Below are 22,969 nucleotides of genomic sequence, written 5' to 3'. Positions count from 1 at the left end.
AAAGTTTGATAAACATTATATTTAAAAAATTTTAAGTATTTTAAAATTTTAATGCCCAATTTAAGAAATATTAAATATTTAATTTTTTACAAATATTCTCGGTTTAATGTATCTATCTTTTTGTGTAAATTAAAGTTATTATATAAATATTTATTTATATGGTAAATAAAAAATTCTTCACATTCCAGTTCATGAAATGATTATGAAAACGAGGACTTTACGCGATTTGAAGTGCACATGAAAACAGACATTCTGTATATAAAATCTCTTATCGCAGAGAGGAGAGGGAAAAGGCGTTGATTGTGCAGCTGTTGCTTTCAATTATAAATCCGATCACAGATCTGTCGTGTCTTGTATCCTGCTATCGTACATCTGACGAAAATAAGTGTTGTATAATTACGCAGTAATTTATTTGATATATATATATATATATATATATATATATATATATATATATATATAAATGAAGACAATTTTTTTATTGTTAGTGCAATTGTGCATCATATAATTAAATCATTAAATAATTAATGGTTCTCTTTTCTGTTTTGTGTTACCTCCGACAGTTGTCTCTATTTTTATACATATGGTGATGTATTTTGCACGATAATGAAAATTACATAGTATGCTTATTACAATTATTATATTGCCTAATTGATGCCGTAAACGCTTAGGAGACGTAAGAGTTTGCCGAAAAATTTGCAATTGTATTAAATCAGTATATTCTTGTTTATTATTTCTTTCCTATTTATTTATGTAGAGTATAATTATTTTCTTATAAAAATATTTTCTGTTTTAATGAAGAGACTCTAAAAGATATATTTAAAATAAAAATGCATTTTTTCTTGAATATATTTATATTTTCTTTAAAATTTATTTGTTAAAATCTGAAATATTCTCAGTTTTATGTAATTTATAATCACTATTGGTATTGAAATATCTAATTCTGAGCAGATTAGATAAGATATCGAGAAATAATTTCCTCGAATAGAGATAATATCTTTGAAGTATAGAATATATTTTTGTAAGAGAAATACAATTAAAAATTGCAAATTTTTATTTTACAAGTTATTAAATTTTATGATTAAATATATAATATATAATCAACTTTACATATTTAAAAATTATTTTAAATAATCTATTCAGAAATAATTTTAAATTAAAGTTTCAAGTCTGCAGAATTAATTAAAGTTTAAAATATTTTTTAAAGTTTTTTATTTATATAATTTCCCCCAAAATAAACTAATACAAAGATTCAGCTTTTCATCTTTCTTCAGATGTGTATATTTTTAAATACACATAGCTTTAATCCGCATCGAGTTAAATTATAAAGAAAAATCGAGTAGTTAAATCTGTTTGTATGTGTTGTTAAAGAATCTTAAACTTGTAGAGTTTATAATACATACGTCGAGGTTTTAAGTATGTAACCTATTTGCGTGTGTGTTTGTCTAGTGGACTTACAGTATATAAACAACATGAGCATGACATGCGCGATTAAACCAGCGTCGTCTATTGTCTGAAACGTTTGTTTTTTACCTAACGTGTGCTTCTGAAAAATTATTAAGATATTTTTGTCGATTTAAGTATTTGCAAATGTGCGACATGAGACTAATATTCAGTTTGCTCGTTGAGATCGTCGAATCTTTCTTAAAACATATCGGAAAACTCTGGTATCTCGTCAGCCCTAAGGAGACGACTTTCGAATTTCCACATGAAGTACCGGACTATCAGCAACAGGTAAACGTCATCAATATAAGAGAAAATAAAATTTAAAATAAATAAAAATGTTTATACTTGCAAATCTTGTGTTAGCCCGTTAAAAAATTTAAATATATATTTTTTTTATTGAATTAAATCACATTTTCATATTACATAACGTAATTTGCATAATATTATGAATACATATATATATGTATGTATTCATAATATTATGCAAATTACGTTATGTAATATGAAAATGTGATTATATATATATATATATATATATATATAAAATATTATGAGTACATATATATATATCAATATTTGATCAAAGAATGTAGAAGAAGATAATTTAATATCTATAAGTTATTTGCTAAAAATATAAACATATAAATATAGTATTTTATTAATAAGGCATTCAATATATATTACAAGTTTGATAAGAAATAATTATAAATTATATTTAAACTGTTCTAATTTTAATTTTAATTTCTAGTTTTAGATTTATTTTGTAATTTTCTTTCTAATATTAAAAATAAAATTTTAATTATAGAATAATTAGAAACAAAGTAATAAAATGAGTTTTTTTTACTTTATATGTGTACATACAACATATATGTATATAATTTATATATTCTTTACATGTGATATAAAATCTGTATAAGTAAAAAATATCTTGAAATTATAAATATATATTATCATCATATCGAAATCATATAGAAATAATAATTAATAATAATTTGTTGATTTAATATTTATTTACGTGTGACGATTCTATGTTCATGTAACACATATTGATGTTTGACAAATATAGTAGACAATATTTAAATTAGAGAAACGAACGGTTTCAGAAACAATTTCAATTTTAAATAATGTAAAATATTTATTTAATGTTTTTGCAAAACTAGCATAAATTGTTTATACAAAAGTAGCAGAAACCGTGTCAAGTGCGTCAGGAAAATCCGTTAATGTAAATGCGCAGCTAGCTTATTACTTGTTACGAACGCGACGAGTTGCTTGAATTGTTAGCATACGCGCTATTTTTGTCGAGACCTCCTTCAAGAGTAGAACTGGTACATTTAAAACGAGGCGTTAAGTTTGAGAGAAATTTTCCGTAAACACTTTTCATACTTATAGATATGGGTGCCGTTTTTTTTTTGTTAATTTTGGAGCAAATAATATTGAGAAAAAAAGAATTTCGTTTGAATGATCAAATTACGTCGCTATCTCACTGGATGCTTCACGAAACTGTTCGGTAAATAACGATTTTTACTCTTTTATTATATATAAATATACATTAATTATAAATATATATTTTTTATTGTAAAAAAACTCAAGGCAAATGATTCTTTAATATCTTATTAATGATTTTTTTGTCTTCAAAATAAATCAATTTCTAATAATTAGTGTGTTATTAAAAGCTGATCAAAATAAATTATCAATATTCCACTTTTCTCATAAAAAAGATCATTTATAATTATTCACATTATTATTTTATAGATTATATAATTACCCATTTTATAAAGAAGATTATTTAAAATTTTAAGCTATAATGCAATAAGCAGAAAAAATAGGCAAAAATAATAAATAATACTAAAATTGATATAAAATAATAATATATGAAGGTTTGTTTGATAAATTTTGTAAAATTGCATTTGCTAATTTTTCGCAGAATTTTTTCACGCGGGGCCGAGTATTATGCATACGTCGCCATTTATGAGAGATTCGGCAGAGGATGGAATCTGCTTGTCTGGGACTCATCATGGACATGGTATATTTCCTTCATTGCCGTGGACTTTTGTTACTATTGGGCCCATCGCAGTAATCATGGTTAAATTCTTAGCATACGTCATTGTTGATGTGTCTCTATATGTTATATTTTGTTCTCTTCGACAATTTACAATAAGTTATCGTGTTTATTTATCTTTGCAGAAGTCCACTTTTTGTGGACTCATCATCAGGTGCATCACAGCAGCGAAGAGTTCAATCTCGCGGTGGGTCTGCGACAATCCATTCTGCAACATTGGTGTAATTTTGTTAGTATCAAAACTTTGAACATTTTTTTTTATTAAGTGCAAAATTTCAATTATAAAACGAAATAAAAAATTTCTTTTAGTGGCTGCTATAAATCTAATCAATATATCTATTAAAAGTTAGTTTTCTTTCAATCAAAATTAATTAATTAATATAAACATATATACACATATTGAAATAAATATATATAATAAAATGCAATTAAAATATATTAATAAATGTTTATTTTAAATTTATTTTAAAATTGATTAAAATATTTAATTAAAATATTTTTCACAGGCAGTCTACTTACCCTTGGCTCTCTTTATATCTCCGTCGCACTTTATGGTTCACAATCAGCTCAACTTGATATATCAATTGTGGATTCATACGACACTCATTGGTAACCTTGGACCGCTCGAGTTAATTCTTAATACACCTAAGCATCATCGCGTTCATCATGGTAAATTAATAGATACTTAACTACTTAGCGACCATATAGTTTTTCGCGTAACTTATCTCATAAAAACATGCATGTTGTTGCATCTATAGGCTGCAATCTTTATTGTTTGGATAAGAATTATGGTGGTGTGCTTATAATATGGGATCGATTGTTCGGCACGTTTCAAGAGGAAGAACGTAAAGAAAAAATAATTTACGGTTTGGTAGTTAATGTGGAATCATTCAACTCACTGTATCTTCAGGTAGAATTTTTTTACAAGCTTTTACGTGTATAAAGTTAATGTTACCCAATAGAAAGAAGATTAAGGAAAATGATCTTTTTTTTATGCAGTATACAAATGTGCAATAAGATTTATAATTTTAACGTGCGATATTTATTGAGATTATTTCAATTTATTAATAAATAAAATAACTAAATTAAGAATATTATTTAAAAGAAAAAATAAAAATAAATTCATGCACTTTTAATAGAAAAATTATTATTATTTATAATTACTCTTTTTTTGCAATATCGTAGGTGTTCTATTTAAAGGATTTAATTAAAAAAAGTATAAGTATGGTTACCTGGGCCGATAAGCTTGCTGTTTTTTGGAAAGGTCCTAGCTGGTTTCCAGGTGTACCGCGTTTAGGTTTAGATGAATTTAAAATAAAAGTAAGAGATAATATGTGTGTGTGTGTGTGAGATAATATGTGTATGTATGTGTAAAAAGATATTTTAACAGATACAAAATATAATTAAAATACCTCGCATGTTTTAACGATGCATATTAGTAATTAATAGAATTTAATTCAACAAACATTTTAATATAAAAGATACTGCTCTTTTATCTTATATTTTTTAGGTGAAGCCTAGAGCCATGTACGATCCTCAAATACCAAAATGGCAACAATTATACATAATAGTGCAATTTTTGATGATTCTTCTTAATCATTTTCATCTATATTACGAGGTGAGTTTTGATTTCATTTGCTGGAACATTTTGGACAAAGAATTTCTGAGCAATATTTATGGCACTTTTAATTATAAATCAATTATCAAATCATCTGATAATATTGAAAGATTTTATAATATTAATTGTCAGAAGCAGATTACTTTAAACAAATAAATAATATGTATATTAGAATTTAATAGAAAATTAATATTATAAGTAATATAATAATATAAATGAGTTTCTCTTATCTAAATTAATTGTTAAATTTAGTAAACAAAAATTTAAACTTAAAGAAACTTTCAATTTATATATTTTTAATCTTCTACTCGTTATGATGATATTATTGTATAATATATTATTCAATTCACACTATTTAGAGTTTAAGCTTATCAAAAAGTAAATTTAAGTGCATGTATACATATAACATAAATTTTTTGATAAAGATATATTTATAAATTATATAAATAATTTCAATCTCTTTATATCTTCATTTATCTGGATCAGTTTGACAACTTGATTATAGTAGTTTTATTCTGTGACAACCCTGGTAGAAATTGCCTTGCCGGTGCCATTTGTTAGCACCATGCAAGTTTGCCACACTACAGCCTTATCTAAAAGAATTGGAAAGATACATATCAGGGCCATCCTTGCGTCTGATATATAAATGGCGTGGCATTCATTATAAAGTTAAACGGGCGCAAGTCTGGATTTGACCAGACTTCTAATGCGGCCCATATTTGCGCCACGTCAAATGCTGTCGAGATTTTTATTGATTTTCACATTTAATGTATATCTTTTGTCATACATACATCTCTTGTTTTTTTTTATCCTTTCCTTTGCCTGGATTTTTTGCATGCATCATCAGCTCATTCGGGGTAAAATTGCACGGTAAGTATTATATTAATTATATGAATTAACGCATTTACACCCCCCCCTCACACAACACACAATATATATATATATATATATATATATATATATATATATATATATATAATTATATGCATAATTATGTTCTTTACATTTAAAGAATTATCATTATTTATTTAATCTTAAAATTGAACACAATAATAGTTCTAAGTATATAATATAATATATAAGTATGTTTGCTACAAATTATAAATATATGGCTCTCAAAATTTCAGCATTATACATATATAAAGATATATTTACAGATGTCTGACAGCGATGATGAACAAATAGTTCATCGATTTAAAATTGTCAGATTTATTAGAAAAAGGAAAAAAGGTTCCACAAAAGAGATTGATATCGTTCCTTCAACTTGGATTAATTGGGATAAAACACTAAACGATTGAAAGTTCCATTTCTTCCACCTCCATATACAAAAGAAGGGATAAATAATCTCCATGATTTGGTTAAAAACGAAGTGGAAGCACCAGAGTCATGACCACTGTTCAGTGTTGACATTGTTGGTCAAGCAAGTATGTATTATACACAATTTTATTTTTTTTAAATAAAAGAAATTTAATAAAGTCCAAATTGATTAGATGCTCACACTATGTTAGCTTTATCCAACAGAATGTTCATCAATCTGTTGGATTGTATCTGATCTGGAAGCACCTTGATGCAGTTAAAAATTTTTGTTACGGATTGATTAAACAATGTAAGCTTATTTATTCGAAATTAATTATAATAAATTTAATAAAACAATAATCTTATTTCAGAAACATATTCAGAAGCTGTTGATCGCTTAATGCTTCTTGGTCAAAAGGAGACTGCTTTTTCACAGGATTCGGAAGATGACGAACTAAAAATTAAGAAAGCACAAGCAATTTATCAACAAAAAAGATTTTAAAAAAGTGCGGAAGAAATCAAAGAAATTTTTAGTAGAACTCTTATGTTTACAAAAAAATCTTGTAATCAGTCAGGTATGATTATATTTTAAAATCTACAATATTAATATTTATTTTAGTTAAATTTTTAACTGCATTAAGGTACTTTCAGATTAGATACAATCCAACAGATAGATGTAGATTCTGTTGGATCAAGCTAGTCTGTGAGCATCTAATCAATGTGGACTTTATAAAATTTCTTTCATTAAAAAAAATAAAATTGTTGAAAAGTTTAGGCTTTAATATTATATTATGTTATAGACCAACGTAAATTTGTCAAGTCATCCAAGTCATCGGTGAAGAAAAATTTAACAACAAAGAGTTTTACGACACATGTACACTAATACCAAAGATGAAGTATAAATTTATATCTCTGTAGTAATACTATTGTAAGCGAGTTAAGTAAGGCCATGTTTTTTATTTCATCGATGGATCAAGCACATGATGCGCAAATGCTACACGTGCAGATTTGCGCATAATGCGCTTGATCCATCGATAAATTAAAAAACATGGCCTAAAGCTCACGGGCTACGAGTCATTTTACTGTACAATTATAGTTTAGTAAGTTCAACATGTAAAATTAATAAGACGAGTTCTATAATATTTATATTTTCTGCAATATAAATTTTAAAATTATAAAAAAATATTTTTTATACTTTATTTTATTATACCTTTTATAATTAATATTAGATATGTAGATAAGATAATAATGATTAATGAAAAATATATATGATGTATTAAATAAATTTAGTTTCAGGATTTTATGCTGTTATTCTTTCAAAAAAATACTGTTAAACATTTTGATTATTGACGAAAAATCTATTACATATTATTGAAAATCAATAACTTTTTCTTCAACAATCGAATATAGTTCAATAGTATTTTTTTGAAAGGGCGATAGCTTAAAATCCTGAAACTAAATTTATTTAATTCATTATATATTTTTCATGCATATGCCACATCAATAACTCGTTAGTTCCATGTCTGTACTATGTAGTACCTTACTGGCACCATGTTAGTGCCATGCCAGGACCATACCATTTCTTTCCAAAGTTGTGGCACTAGCGGGCAAAACGTGACGATTCGAGGCATGGCGCTTACCAGCGTGCCATGCCAGCTCCTGAAATGGCAGTATGGCACGCTTGCCATTGCCATGCAAGCGCCCAATCAAAATTTCTACCAGGGAATTTACCTACGTATTTCTTAATATGATAACAATCAGAATTTTTTGGAGAATCTTAATAATATATTAGATTTGACAACGCATTAAAATTTTCATAAGCTTATTTTTAATTAAACATATATCTCATATACATAATTTGAAATATTGTGATTTAAATGTAAATATATTATAGTTAAAAATAAAAAAGTACTTTCAACAACTCATAAATTTATTCATATATATGATATACTAATTTATGGTTTATTTTTTATTTTTCAGAATTTAAACGATCCCTGGATAAAATATGTATTGGTAAATAACTTAGTCATCCTCATCAACATCGGTTTGTTATTTGATAAGCGTGCGTTTATATATCCTAGTATTATTGAATTTACACGTTGTGTGGCTTATTTATATTTTGCACACAAGATGAATAATGAAAATTTAATCAATTATTTGATATATGACGTATCCGCGTTGCAGCTGTTCCTCATTTGGATACCTTATTTCGTATATAAAATTTACGCATTCGTATAATACTCTTATTTATGGTCGCGTACGTGTTATCGAAGATTGAAAATTTGCTATATATTTGTTATACATATAGTATTAGAGCGTTGTATATAAAAATATTTTTGATACAGCAAACATTGCATCGAAATTATGTAAATCTATAATAAATATATTTACAAGGAAATAAATATATTCATCTATAGGTTTCAGATAATGCACAGATGTATATTTTCATCGTTAAGGAAACAATCTTTTTTTCTTCCAAATGACATTATTAACTCGTAATAATATACAATACATGTGTAAACATAATTGATAACATTGTAATTCTGCGTTTATATAATAATAAAAAAACCAGATACAATAACTTATAAAAAAACAATTATTATTGAATCATTTAAATAAAAATGTATATATATATATATACTTCGCTGCCTTCCGTAAATGTCGTATGTATCTGTGTCCTAAATATTATATTCGCATATAAAATTTTCTATTTTAGATATAATATATGTATCTGTTCTCCCTCTTTGTGTAAACATGCGCTACAGCTAGCATTATTGTATTTTTTTGAAATTTTCGCAAATGTTTGAAATCATTACAAAGGGATTCCATCAAATATAATATATTATAAAATTTTACGAAAAAGCGCGCATCCACAACGACACATCTCGTAATGAAAAACACGTTATAAAACACGTTACAATAGTACAGTGTCGTACGCGTTATAATACAGGTAGAACATGTAATAAGTAGCACTTCAAAATATACATATATATGTACGTTCAATAAATTATGCAACTCAATTCTCCGCAGTAAAGATTTCGAAAATAGCTAAGCAAGAGATATAGTTCGTATCCTTTTTTTATAAACAGCAAGAATTGTTCACAACAAACATCCGTTCAAAATTTAATAATAAAAAACAAGCAAGCCGTTCTTCACTTTGCATTTTCTTATCCCGCGCAACAATATTATATCTTGAAGAATAGCAACTATATCATTTTTTTAAATTTAAGCATAATATAAATTGTTTTTTAGAAGACATCACGTAAAACAAAGACAAATGTATAATGACATTCTCGTATATCCACAATGCACAAGTTCTTTAGTACATTATACAATATTTAATATCGTGTCTTACATGTAAAACTTCGAATTATTCGGTAATATATTTTTCATGAAGTCGTGGCAAAAATTCTTCCTGATGATGGTCCGCTATCTGTAATATGTCAAATTAAAATAAATAATTGATTTATTAATAACATTATCTCGATTGACTAAATAAAATATGAACAAAGAAATAAAATTTTTTACAAGAATCTTTTGTAACCAAATATCTACGCTTTCATTAAACTTACGCGAAACTCGATACCTCATACATCTGTCACGCAGCGCGGCTTGCGCGAAACTGATTCTCGTGCGAGATATCGCGAGCACAAAAAGGAGATCACGTGGCCAGTGGAATCCACTGGTCCTTTGACCATCGGTCCCGCGCTCGCGATACCCCATACGAGAATCAGTTTTGCGTGAGCCGTGCAGTATGACGGATGTATGGGGTGTGGTGTTTCACGTGAGTCTAATGAAATCGTAGATATTTGATCACAAAAAATTCTTGTAAAAAAATGTTATTTTTTTGTTCATATTTTCTGTTAAAGATTTGAATTAAATTTTTATCCGTTGCATAATTAATTAATATATTTATATGCATTGATTGCAATAACAATTTTTGCATGCATACGTCGCAATTTTTTAAATTTTATTATCAAAAAATAATATAACTTTGCTTTGCGTGCAAAATTATATTCGATTAGATTAAACAAAATGATATATATGTGCTACATAAATATAGTATTTATAAGCAGATTTATTAATACAGTAGGAAGTTACATATGAAGGTAATTGTGTCGACTCATAAACCAAACTCAGTTTTATTATCAAGTTTAATTATGATAACAAATTATTGTTAGCATTATATAATAAATTGATAGTAGAATATTATAATACGAAAAATATAATTCAATCATTTTCATTAAAAATAATGCAGGTATAAATGTGTGATGCTACAGTATTATATTATAGTTATATTTTAATTTTATATTTTATTATATATTTTATATTTTAATTTCATTTCCTGAATGTCTATTATGTACATAATTTTAATTTGCCGAATTTTAATTATGTATAATTAAGTATATAATTTTAATTTCTAATTTTTGTTATGCACTAAGCAACACAAGCGCGAGCTTTGCGAAAAAGCAGTAACAATATTTACGATAATCGACTTTGCATACTTTTTTTAGAAAGAAATTTTAAAATAATAAACAAATAAGATATTTCATTTAAAAATTATACAGTTATGTGTGATTCTAATTTATATATATTATAAATAATATTTCTAAAAATTAAACCTTAGATTTAACTTAAGTTAATTTAATCTTAACTCAAATTTAATTGACTTAGATTTTGTTCATACAATTATTTACGTAAATATATTAATTTTATAAGCCATTAACTTTAACTTTAAGTTTTAAAAAATAATTAACTAACTCAACCTTGACTATTTCTAGCTATTATTATATATTACAACTTATTGTTAGTATGGATTATTTTAAAGATAAGATTGATGTTGTACAAGACTTTTAAATAAAACTTTATAAAAACGAATTCAATGACCTTGATTTTGACCTTGATCCTAATCTTAACCTTGACCTTGCGCGATTTCTTTCAAACAGTCAATTCTAACATTTCTATACATATATTTTTTTCTTTAATACATTATATTAATCTTTAAAGTCTTTTTTGTTTAATTATTCTTTGTAATAAAATATTTTAGAGATGCTTAAAGTAGTCTTCTTTGTGCCAAATAAATTTTTATAATTTTTATGTCAAATTAAAAAAAAAACTGAAATTATTACAATGAATCTGTATTATTTTTTTCATACTAAACACTGGATAATGACATAATGTTGAGTTTCATTCATTTTTATCTTACCTACGAAAATTATCCTATGTACCGCTACTAGATGACGTTTTCGTTTTGCCATTTCTCGCATCGGTCTCCATCGAAGATGCTTGTCGGATCGCCATTTCTTCCTCAGCTCGATGACCGTTGCTGTCGCTGCTTCTTTCTCCTACGTCCTGCTGCTCCATCAAAGGCATTTCCAGCGAATCCGAAGAGATGCGTCTCGCGCTGTCGGCGAACTGGCCGATGTCCGACGGCGTCTCCTTCGCATCCTTCACGTTGTTCAATGAGTCCGAGCTCAGAGACGGATAATCCAGAGTTGTCTTCATCTCGAGGGAATCGGAGCTCCGGCACAGCGGATGGTACTTCTTCTCCGCGTTTTCCTCCAATTCTAGGGAATCCGTGCTGGTCTCCATGACGTTGCTCTCTCTCTGGACCGTGCGGGCCTCGTCGGACTCCGTCTCCTCCGGAAGTGTCGCCGGAACCGGGTGGGTCGTCGTCCCGGCGAGTCTCTCGGCGTCGGTGCCCTCGATCTGCGAAATGTCCTCCGTGGTGTCGTCCTGCCGGTCGAGCTTCTCCACGTTCGACTGCGCGATCCTTATTATCTCGTCGATCTCCTTTATCCTCTTCTCATAATCGTCCGAACCGGAAGTGCTGGGATTGAACGAACCGGTCGCGCTGGTGTTCCTCGAACGCGGCAGGTTCTCCATTTTGTACTTGTTCTCCGGACTCTCGTGCTCCAGGAGTTCCTCCTCTTCTCGAGCCCGCAGCTCCATCAGATGAGCTTCCCGACAAGCTTTCTCTAAACCCTCGAAGTCCTTTAACGAAGACAGCGAGATGTCGTCACCGTGACCCGAGCGGGTCATGTATCTCCTTGGTAGACTACCATTGTTAACGGAATCCTGAGAGCCACATTGAACCAACTTTTTCGAGTTCTCGGCCGCCACCGTGCTCTCCAGGTGCTCGAACTCCTGTAGCGAGGTTAGGGACGCGGTATCGTGATCCGTGGACTTGTTGAAGTACTTCTTCCCGAGGACGTCGTAGTCCGGAGTGCTGCCGAAGCTGCCGCGCATACTTCCCACGCTGCCGATGGACTCCTTGTGGCTGCCCAGACTGCCCAGTCTGCTGCTGCCCGCCTCGAAATCCGTAATCTCCTCCTCCTTGATGTCCTCGAGCGGGCCGCGATCGTACTCGATGTCGTAGACCTGCGCGTTCGCCTGGAACTGCATCTCTATCCACTTTTTGCCCTCGTACTGCTCGTCGTCGGAGTAAGACTGGGACTGATCCTCGTTCGACGCCTGCGGCGGACTCTCCTCGGTCTCAAACTCGAACAGATCATTATTCTTGGAGGTCTGACTTGTCGACACCTGCTCCTCCTGCTTCTCCGCGATCAGATTCTCCAGGTCGCGGTCGTATTGCTTGCTGGTGGTCTGAGGGATTGAACTGATGCGAATGCTCTTGCCCTCGGAGTCGAACTCCTCCGCCTCCCGTCCCACCTCCTCGATCACCACGAAGTCGTCGATGATGTCGGGTTTGTCCACGAGCTCGAAGGAATCACTGTCGGGGGAGTGACGTTCGGATTTGTCCTTCTCTATCACCGTGTCGAAGGACATCCCCGATGCCGAAGACAGGGACATGCTGGCCTGCTGCAGCATCGAGTGGACGGATGTGGCCTGCAGCGCCGGTTCGAGACCTTCGTCCTCAATATCCAAGTTCGATCCTTGTTCCTGATCCTCCACGTCTTCCTTTTCCGCATCCACGTCTTCTTCCGGTTCTTCGCTGTCACTGGGCCTGGTGATCCTCGTCGAGATTCCTTGAGTCTGAATCCCGTTTTCAAATACCGTGTCAACTGCCTGAAGAACTGGGGGCACTTTAGCCTGATCCTCTTCCAACACTTCACCCATAGACTCCGCTTCCAGACTGACGTTGTTGTCGTCCAGAATCTGCTGGAAGATCATCTCGGACGAGCGCTTCATACGACAAGGTATATGACTGTCGATCTTGTCTACAGGTCGGTCATCGTCCATAGGTATTTCCTCGCTGCCAGAAGAGTCTGACCCCTCGGGCAGTTCGTGCTCCGCGTCCAGAGCGCTCTCCAAGTTCTCGTCTATTTCATTGGCATCGTCATCAGCTTCCTCGGATGGTACCAGCGTCTCGGACAGCTCGCTGGTGCTGTCGATACTGCCGAGGTGGCCGGAGCTGAGGGAATTCAAGGACTTCATGGACTCGCGGGAACTCAAGGAACTCGCCGCGGTCTGGTATTCCTGCGACGTTGGTAACGTCTTGGAGCCGTCGTGCTCGACCGACATCATTGCAGTCTCGTACTCCGAAGCGGTGCCGGATTGCACGCCACCGATGGCGGACTGCATTGCCTCGACGTCGGACGAGCTGGGTCTACTTCCGCTCTCGTACTCGCAGGATTGGTAATTGCTGCTCTCGCCGGAACTCGAGCCGATGTCGGCCTCGCTCTCGGAGGTTTTGATTCTCTTGGATAATCTTGCCGGCTTATGGCGTCTTCTGGGTGCCGGCTGAGGCGGCGCCAAGGAATAGCTGTCATCTCTATTGTCGATGTCGGAACTAATGTCTGATGATCTGCTGATGGGAAGCGGACTGGGACGACCCTCGTCTTCATCTTCTAGTTTGTATTGAATGTTCGTCTCCTCGTGCTTCTCGATGTCGATTTCGGGTGCTTTGATCGCAGTGATTGATTTATCCTCGGCGATCGCGGCTGTTTGAACGATGAATTTATCATCGATTGTGTCTCTTGCTTCTTCCTCTTCGAGTTCTCCAGTTTCTGCGATCGGCAATTCGCTCTGTATAATAGTTTCAGTCTCGGCTTCAGGTTCAACCTCCGCAGGAACGTGTTCAATGGACGGTGGTTTGTACAAAAATGGTAAATCATTCGGAATCGATTCCGGTTGGAGTTTGAACTGAAATTCCGAAGGCGAATCCTTAATCTGAATCACCGTCTGACTGTTTTCGCTTAGCTCCTCTATCAAATCCTGCTTAGCCGCTTCCAAGGACTCCTTTACCTCGGCGATCTCTTTCTTCACCACTTGATCTAGCACGGTTATCGCATATCGAGCACTTAGATCGACGCTCTGTAGATCGTCTTTCTTAATTTTCAAGGCACAAGTATCGGAGGGAAGCGCTGTTGATTTGCTGGGTTTATCGTGTTTATCGGTAGTCTTCTCCATGTGTCGTTTATACTCTTCGCTGGGAGGTTTGATTTTCGTCAGGTAGGTCTCCGTCCATTCTTTCAGGACGTCGTCAATTCTCGCGCACTTCGACAGTTCTTGTTTCTTGGAATCTTTCTCAGTTTCCACGGTTGTTTTCACTTCTTCCTTTTTAACTTCCAACTCTTCAATTTTTTTATCCGCAGACTCTATCTCCTGTTGTTTCCGTGTTTCTTCAGCTTCATGCCGTGCGGCATCTTCCATTTCTTTCTGCAGTGAAAATACTTCACCAACGTCTCTCGACTCGGCAGAAATGTCTTCTTGAAAAGCCTCTGTATCTAACTCTTGAAGTTTGAGCTCCACAATTTTCGCAGATACATACTCGGTCAAGTCTTTCGTTTCTTCTTCCTTCATAGGTATCTCCTCCGTGACAGCTTCTGTAATACTCGTTTCCAGGTCAAAATCCTCGCGAGATATCGATTGACGTATACCGATTGCGTCTTCCTCTGTCGGCGTTTTGGCGTCGTATTCTCGTTGCAGGGTATCGACCAACTCTTGACAGGTGACATCTAACTTATCTTCTATCAGCTCGCTGTCGAAGTCCGGTTCGGTCACCGACTCAATCACCGGAACCACGGTGAACTTTGTGACCTTGGGCGTTGTAGTCGTGACAATCGGGGTCGCTTTAACATCACTACTGGTAACGGACTCTCTGACAGACTCGACACTGATATCTTCCGAAGATTTCGTCACGGATTCCTGCTCTAGGTCCATGGACTCGTCCTGGGAGGAAGTGCGAGCGCGTTGTATGGACGACTCGTACTCTTCCAGTTCTTGATTGAACACCTGCGAAGGCTGCAGAATTTCCGATATCTCGATCTTCTCGTCGCCAATCATCCAATTGACAGGTTTGATCTCCAAATCGTGAACGTGCTTCGTCCTCGGTGAGATCAATGGCGGGCTTTCAATCTCAAAGCTGTCCGCTCTTCGTCTATCCCCTGCATCGCACTCTTTCAAGGAAGGTGCACGCTCGTGAACCGGAGGAAAGTCTTCGGACACCGTGCTGGAAGTAACGGTTGCGTCCTTTTCCTGGCCAATGTTTTCCAAGGAATCCACTGCGGCGCTCTCGTGCAAGGACGCCACGTCCTTGCTAGTCCCTTCGGACACTTTGTGTTCGTCCAGCTCCAAAGACGGCACGTCGACCGAATCTTGACGATTGTCCGCGTCCGGCTCCAAGATCTCCAACACTCTAGCGCCCGAGATTTCCGACACTATCTTATCTTTCGAGAGAGTAGTATCGCTAGACATGTCTTTTTGAAGTGGATCGATATGACCACTCGATCTGTCGGAGCGAAGTTTTTCAGATTGCGGACTGGACGTAGGCTTAGATAAGTCTTCCAGATCTCCAGTGTCAACGTCGATCGTCTCTTCAAGATCGATTGGCTCGGATATGCTGCTGGGACTCATAGTGATGTCTCTATCTTGGAGTCTAGCTTGTGAAGACGGCAAATTCTCTTCTCGATCATGTGATGATTCTTCATCCTTGGTTATATCCTCGCTGAAACTTATACTGTCTCTCGTAGATCCTTTCTCGAATGATTCTTCTTGTATAAAAGACTTTGATAGCACTGCTTCCGCAGTTGGATGATCTGTTTTGCTTTCTGTCAATTGCTCATCCAAAGATTTTTTCATTATACTCTCGAACTTTTTTGTCAAGTCGTCGGCCAGTTTCTCATGATCGGCATCGCTGCTCTGGGAAATCAGTTGATCGAGATATTCTTTACTCAACATTTGAGGTGTTAATCCCGAGGTGGACGATTTCCTCTCGATCTCGGTTTCAATCGATTGTATCAGATCCTCCGCTATATTTCGCGCTTCCATTTCCTTGGCAATCATTTGCTCTCTCTTCTCCAAAGATTCCGGAACTTCTTTGCTCTGTTCGTCCTTTTCAGCCGAATCCGTCTTGTACTTTTGGCTAGGAACAAATTCCTCGACTTTAAAGCTTTCTAAATTCTCTTTGTAAGATTGTCCTTGCGCGATCATTTCAACCTTTCCTATTTTTTCGTCTTTGGAAGCTCGAGGTGACTCCGTAATGTCCTCCACTTTCTTTGTATCTTCATCCTTCTTAATTCTAATCGCCACGTCTACGTCGCTTTCTCTAACCCTACTAGTTCCAGATTTCTCCGTCGCAGTTCCCTCCTTGTCCTCCACTAGCTTGAACAATTCTTCCTTCTTACTCTCCGCTCTGGACTCAGAAGCGCTGGCGTCTATCACTTCCTTACCTTCGGTCAAGTTCATCGACATTTTTTGCACAGTGCTTTTGTCCACCTCCTCGCTTTTGCTCTTCTTCTCCTCTATCATCTCAGCCGGTGACTCCTTGGTCAGCTTGGATTCCGAGGATTTTTTTCTTTCCACTTTCTCTTTCTCTTCGTGGGTTATAAATTTATCCGCTCCGCTGGAGATCTCCGACGAAAGGACCTCTTTCTTCTCCACTTTACTCGTGGCTTTGGTGTCGACCTTCGAAGTGACCGTAGCGAAGTCCTTGTCCTTCATGGCGCTTAAATCCTCGAACATCTTGAACGCGTCCTGCGGGTCAGTGAAGGTCTTGGAGAATGTTTGCGTCTTGCTCTTCGTGGTCGAGCGTTCCTCGTGTCGCGAGGTGACCTCTTCGCTGGACGTTTTTTCAGTGACTGTGATAGTCTCGTCCTTTTGTTCCGGCAAATCCTTCTTGAGATCCTTCTCCTTCATCGCAGCTCCCTCTACGATACGTTTGGGTATACGAGACTCGAATTCCTTCTTCCTGGTGGAAGGCGAAGTAACGTCCTTCTCCTTCTCCAGGATCGGACTTTTTGTCGGTTTCTCCTCGGGTTTGTCTGATACCATTTTACTCTTTGCTTTATCCTTTTCGGCCATTGACGTGGAAATCGGGATACGAGACTCTTTTTTCTGTTTCACTTCCGTGTCAGCTTGTTTGCCAATGATTTCTTCCACTTTTTGCAACACTTCCGACGTTTCTCTTTTCAATAATCTGTCTTCGAATTCTGTATCCTCTTTCTCTTCGATCTTAGTATCCGCTCGTAATTTCTCAATGTCATTTATAGTAGATAAACCCTTTTCAAACGCAGTCTTCGTTTCTACGCTAACTTCCGGAATCTGCGTAACCGGTTCGCCATTTGCACCCTCGATCTGTACCGATTTAACAACTTGTTCTTGCACCAGAGTTCCGTCCTTCTGCACTGTGTAAGTGATTGTTGTCTCCTCCGTTATTATTTTCCTTCCGGACGTCTTCTCTTTGACAATTTCTCTGCTCAGGGTTTCTGGTGTTTCCGGTCTTGGTTCTTCTGCAATTTTTTCCTGGAGCGTTTTTATCGGCTTTGTAATTTCTTCCTTAATTTCTCTTCCAATTAGCTCCTTTTTGTGTTCTGCCTCGGTTTTCGACAATGCTGTCTCATACTTCAGCGCTTGCGTTTCCTCAGCAAGTTCCCTCTCCTTATTCAACAATTCTTTGCAGATCTCCATCACCGGCTGGGCCACAATCTTCCGAACTTCCTCACGCTCGTCTTTACCCTCATCTTTATCCTTCTCCCTCTTATCGACATCTTTGGGCTCCTTCCACGTTTCCCTCTTCAACTTGGCGTCCTCCGTAGCGATCTTCAAGATCTTCTCGATCTCCCTCGATTCCGCCACGTGCTTCTCCTCGATTTCGATGCTCTTTCTTGTTCCTTCCTTGCCCTTGAAGGAAGGGGCCAGCTTCTCCTTCTCGGACTTGGCGGGATCCTGCTGCTGCAACCTGGGCGCGCTTCCTTTCGCCTCCTTTAGCTCCCTCTGTATCTGCTCCTCGAAGTAGTGTGCCTTCTCCGCGACTGAACACTCCGAGATGTCCGGCAGGTTGATGTCCTCGATGGTCTCCGACCTCATGACGTCCGACATACCCTCCGTGGTCCCGTCACCCTCCTCGGAGACGATGTTCGGCAGACATGACTCGCTGTCGCTCTCGTTGATGGTCAATTGGGAAGCCCTGGAGACCTCAGACTCGGAACGCTGATAACTTTCCCGCTTCCTCGAGATATCCTCCCAGAATTTGCGCTTCTCCGAGTACGTCTGCCTTTCGAGCTCGGGCGACATATCCGTCTCCGACTGACCGGCGCTTACTTTAGTGGGATAACTAGCATCTACGGATTCTAGGGGACAAGCCGCTTTTTGTGCAAGGGATTCGTGGATAGTAGCGGCATCTAGAACAACCAAGAATTATGCTCACATTACTTTTTATTAAGCATTTCGTCGTTTATAATAGCTGGGATACATTGGTGTCTCTATCTTTACAATATATATATTGTTCCGTTTTTAGATTCGTTTACAGCGAGATCTGGCGATCGAGAACCTTCGTATCGCAAACCCCCTTCTCATTCTCAGTTTTCTTTGCTTTTCTTTTATATGCGCAGTCGTCGCAGGTACAAGATGTACTAAAAGCCGTAATTGAAGCCGCAAAATGCAAAACAGCGTCAGTTATTAACTGGAATCTCAAGAAGTCTCGAGAAGTTTCAGACATAGACATTGCAATCCTCTTTTTATTTTTAATCCTTTTGTACTGAGACAAGTAGAATATAGTGACAATGATTTATATAATTTAAAAAAAATAAATTTCTTCTGTTTTATATCCGACGGCTTTAATTTACTGTAAAGTACAGCTTAGCAAGCTTTTATATTATTATATGTAACGTGTAATATAAATAACTATTAATTATTTTAATTATTATATTTATTGTATATATTGTATATATTTTTAAGACTATAAGAGAGAATATATAGAAATTATTAGATTTATCATACGCACGATATTCGTATTTGTTTAACTATATCTCTAATCAAAGATATAATATCCAATTATTAACGAAATAAATTTTTCCGTATTATTATTCTTGCACATACAACGACTTGATTTCGAACAAAAAGAAAAAAAACAATATTCTATTGTCAAGAAAAGAAAACATCTTGACATAATCATCTATGTATATATATGTATTTACATATTATATCATATAATTATAATTATAATTATAATTATACGTATGTATATATATATATATATATATATATATATATATATATGTATTTATATATATATATATATATATATATATATATATATATATATATCTGTATGTGTGTGTATTTGTTTATATCGGAAAATTTCTCTAGACTGCGGAGACATACTCTTTTGCATTAATAGCCCATATGGTTGTCTATGATAATGTTGAGGACGGCAGTTTGGTCTGCAAGTATAACAAGTACACATATATTGTGTTATTATCGGTTTTATAATGAAAATATAAAAATTAATTTGTCGATAATCGCTTCGCGCGCATTGTTATCCAATTATTTATAAATTAACGAATAATTTATTTTTCATATATTTATAATTGTTGTAAGACGGACTTTTTTGAACAACGAACGCTTTTTAAATAACGCAATTGATACTTATTTTTCAAAAGTTAATTCTATTGTATTCTTTGCTTGATTTGACCCATCAAAAATTTAATTAGGCACGGTGCAAAAAGGAAAACGTAAGAATCTGCGACAAACCACATACGGTGTTCGCATATAGGAATTGCCCAGAAAATAATATTCCTGTTATTTTTACACGATATAGTATTTATATTTATTCCCGAGAACACACATAATAATGAAAAAAAGTATGTTTCTTTTCATTACATATTCTATTTTAAATAATTTAAATATTAAAAAAAAATAATTTCTCTTCACTCCTTTATTTGCTGTGGAAGATACGAGAATAATTATTTTTGTGGAGAAGGGTAAAGAAAATTTGAAAAAATATTAACGTAACACTAATTTAAAAATATATAATTTAAAATCAATATGCCGTTTTTTCGATATGAAAAACATCATAATATTAATATGTAATTTATCTACAAACTTTAGCCTTCATTACACTTTCTCGATCATTTCTGAAGCTTTAAAAATAGCTGCTCTTGATGGATGTTATAAAAATTCTTTCTGATAGGAAAGATTCCAATATATTCTGTTTATCTTCCTATTAAATGGAAAAAGGATTTCTCGCATTTAATAACGTTATGCAATTTTGCAGTAGTTGTGTAAGCGTGTCAAATCCTATTAGACGTCCTCAGTGATCCAATCACAGTTGTGAGGTCTGTATCTCCTTACACAATATTTCATTAATCATTTTTAACGACGTCATTTTGAAACTCCATTAGTCGCAATATAATCGTGAGGAGATCGTGAAAAATTGCTCGAGGCCTTGATCCCAAGAATTCTGATATTTTCAAACCTGTTTAATCTCCTTCTCCTAGTAATTCAATCTCGCTTAATCGACGTCCTCAACATCGGTGTGACAGTCGCTGATAGCCTCTTCCGCGACATCCGGCACGTGCAAAGTGTTCTCCTTTTTGTTGCTCATGACAGTTTGGGACGCTGTCAGGATGTCTTCATACATGTCATTGTACACGTAATGGCTGCAAGCTGCTGCCTCATCCAGCTTATCCTCATCCTCGGATCCTTCCATATCCTCGCTATCGGTGTTGGGCATATTGGGCACGTTATCAGTGTCTGCCTTATCAAAGGAGACCTCTTCCCGGGACAATCGGTTTCGCACCTCCACGGAAAAGGGTCCATTACCCTCTTTGGTAGTGATCATCTCGCCGCCGAACTCGTTCAGAATGTCCGATCTCGGAGTGACATAAATGGTCGGTTGAATGTCCTCATCGCCCTCCATGTCCTCCAGGTCCGTCTCGCCCTCATAATCGTTGTTGGCCACCTTCAGGTTCCTCTTAGGGTCGTTTTCCTCGTCGCTGTAGATCTCATCGACGTCGGTGAGGTTTTCCGCGAAGCTGCCGCGTCTCGATCGCGACCTGGCCTCACCGTCAGCTATGAGGTAGTCTAGATTGTCGCCAACCTTCACCTCGGAGGTCCCAGTGTCCTCGGCACCGGTGACGGAGATTAAGGGGCTACATTGAGGGTCCGTTTGCGAGATTTGCGCGACCCCGAGCTTGTCGATCTTGTTGGTGATCGTTGTCAGCTCGCCCTCGGAATCCGTATCGGAGAAATGAAAAGACGCGTTGCTCATCATCGCGTTCAAACGTCTTCTGGCGGACCTGGATTTGCGTTTGACCTTCGTTCCGGAGGAACAATTCTTATTCTCGTTCACTTGATTATCCTGCTTCGTTATAGTCGCCATTTCGTCCGCTCGATTTCTTATTACTTCTTTTTTTTTAACGTGTCGACCGTAGGTACAAATTACTAATGAACTTAAAAATATCTGAAACTGAAAAGTGTAAAAAAGGAGAAATTAACATCAACGGAAAATAAAATTTTAATTAATTAAATCAATCACTTAAGACAAATAATAATAGAACGTAACTGAAAAGTTTTCAGGGAAACAAATAAAAAAGTTCGCAAGTTGTCAAGATCCATTTTAGAGATGCATAAATAAAAATAAGTATAAGCTTGCAGGTTTAGCTCAAAATTGTTTAAATCAGATAAATGAAGAAAAATGAAATAAAATTAACAAGTGCCAAAACTGAAAAGACTCACGTTTTGACAATTGCGTGAATGCTTGAAAGAAAGACAGATATGGAATTTGCACCATTCCTTTCGTCAACACGGATTGAACTAAAGAAGTCCGTCACCGGCTACTTTTCGAGCGCATGATGCTGTTAGGTTTATAATTAAGTTAAGGAAGCCTCTCAACTCTTAAGCCGTAAGCCGATTATCTTTCTCCTCTTAAATGAAAATAGAATATAACAATCGAATTTCATTTCGCTTTTAGGCCTCGAAACAAAGTGATATTCGATGACGATCTTCCTCCGACCTCGTCAAAAAGTATCTTTTTTTTCTTTTTTCCATCTTGCACACAAACGACTTACGTCGCCAGATCTTTCCCAAGATATCGCTTTATTCCTTTCGGTGGATGTAAACGATATGTGTATAATAATCTTGACGTAACAAAACATTCCTTGAGACGTTAATGTTTCATTACTCTTTCAAGTTCTCTTTTTGCACCTTGCATTTTTATAGTGTTATAGGCGAGATTGATTTTGAAAGTCACACAGGATTTTCATATTAATTCAGATAATTCAATTTTTCGGAATATTTGACATTCGCACAAATATTTTGTGAGAGAAAGCATCCTATTTTTTCCTACTTCCTACGATTTCGATATC

General features: G+C 35.2%; 3 protein-coding genes across 7 annotated transcripts in view; 1 reads left to right on the top strand and 2 right to left on the bottom strand.

The window, feature by feature from the left end:
• The first annotated feature begins 286 nt into the window (after positions 1–286).
• On the top strand, positions 287–9,846 carry LOC114933321 (alkylglycerol monooxygenase). Its single transcript, XM_029305843.2, is given in 11 exon segments — positions 287–403; positions 1,450–1,734; positions 2,836–2,851; positions 2,854–2,953; positions 3,371–3,528; positions 3,631–3,734; positions 4,012–4,174; positions 4,264–4,415; positions 4,691–4,825; positions 5,016–5,123; positions 8,400–9,846. Coding segments are annotated over 10 exon segments (1,338 nt in total). The 5' UTR covers positions 287–403; positions 1,450–1,590; the 3' UTR covers positions 8,658–9,846.
• The window catches only part of LOC114933315 (uncharacterized), a 35,858-nt gene continuing 21,722 nt past the window's right edge, over positions 8,834–22,969 (bottom strand). For all 3 annotated transcript variants that reach the window (XM_029305828.2, XM_085486326.1, XM_029305829.2), the window contains 2 exons: positions 11,626–19,003; positions 8,834–9,852 (listed from right to left, as the gene is read on the bottom strand). In XM_029305828.2, the coding sequence (XP_029161661.1) occupies positions 11,640–19,003 (7,364 nt within the window). In that variant the 3' untranslated portion in view covers positions 8,834–9,852; positions 11,626–11,639. The remainder of the gene's footprint in view (positions 9,853–11,625; positions 19,004–22,969) is intronic.
• Positions 18,942–22,964, bottom strand: LOC114933326 (uncharacterized). Of its 3 annotated transcripts, none has more exons than XM_085486327.1 (3): positions 22,341–22,964; positions 21,079–22,071; positions 18,942–19,003 (listed from the first exon to the last, which is right to left on the bottom strand). In XM_085486327.1, exon 2 carries the CDS (start codon positions 21,982–21,984, stop codon positions 21,115–21,117), a length of 870 nt encoding a protein of 289 aa, XP_085342453.1. In that variant the 5' UTR covers positions 21,985–22,071; positions 22,341–22,964; the 3' UTR covers positions 18,942–19,003; positions 21,079–21,114. The 3 variants fall into 3 exon arrangements, with proteins under 3 accessions (XP_085342453.1, XP_029161684.1, XP_029161683.1); XM_029305851.2 differs by lacking the exon at positions 18,942–19,003 and adding an exon at positions 19,982–20,044; XM_029305850.2 differs by lacking the exon at positions 18,942–19,003 and having other exon boundaries at positions 20,618–22,071; positions 22,341–22,963.

Source organism: Nylanderia fulva, unplaced genomic scaffold (genome assembly GCF_048542155.1).
Source record: "Nylanderia fulva isolate GAGA-0341 unplaced genomic scaffold, ASM4854215v1 Scaffold42, whole genome shotgun sequence".
Lineage (NCBI taxonomy): Eukaryota > Metazoa > Arthropoda > Insecta > Hymenoptera > Formicidae > Nylanderia > Nylanderia fulva.
The sequence above is the reverse complement of the archived record's forward strand: the minus strand, read 5'-3'. Positions and strand labels throughout refer to the sequence as shown.

Coding starts and splice junctions, on each gene's coding strand:
- LOC114933326 (XM_085486327.1), bottom strand. CDS start 21,984: ATGGCGACTATAACGAAGCAGGATAATCAAGTGAACGAGAATAAGAAT.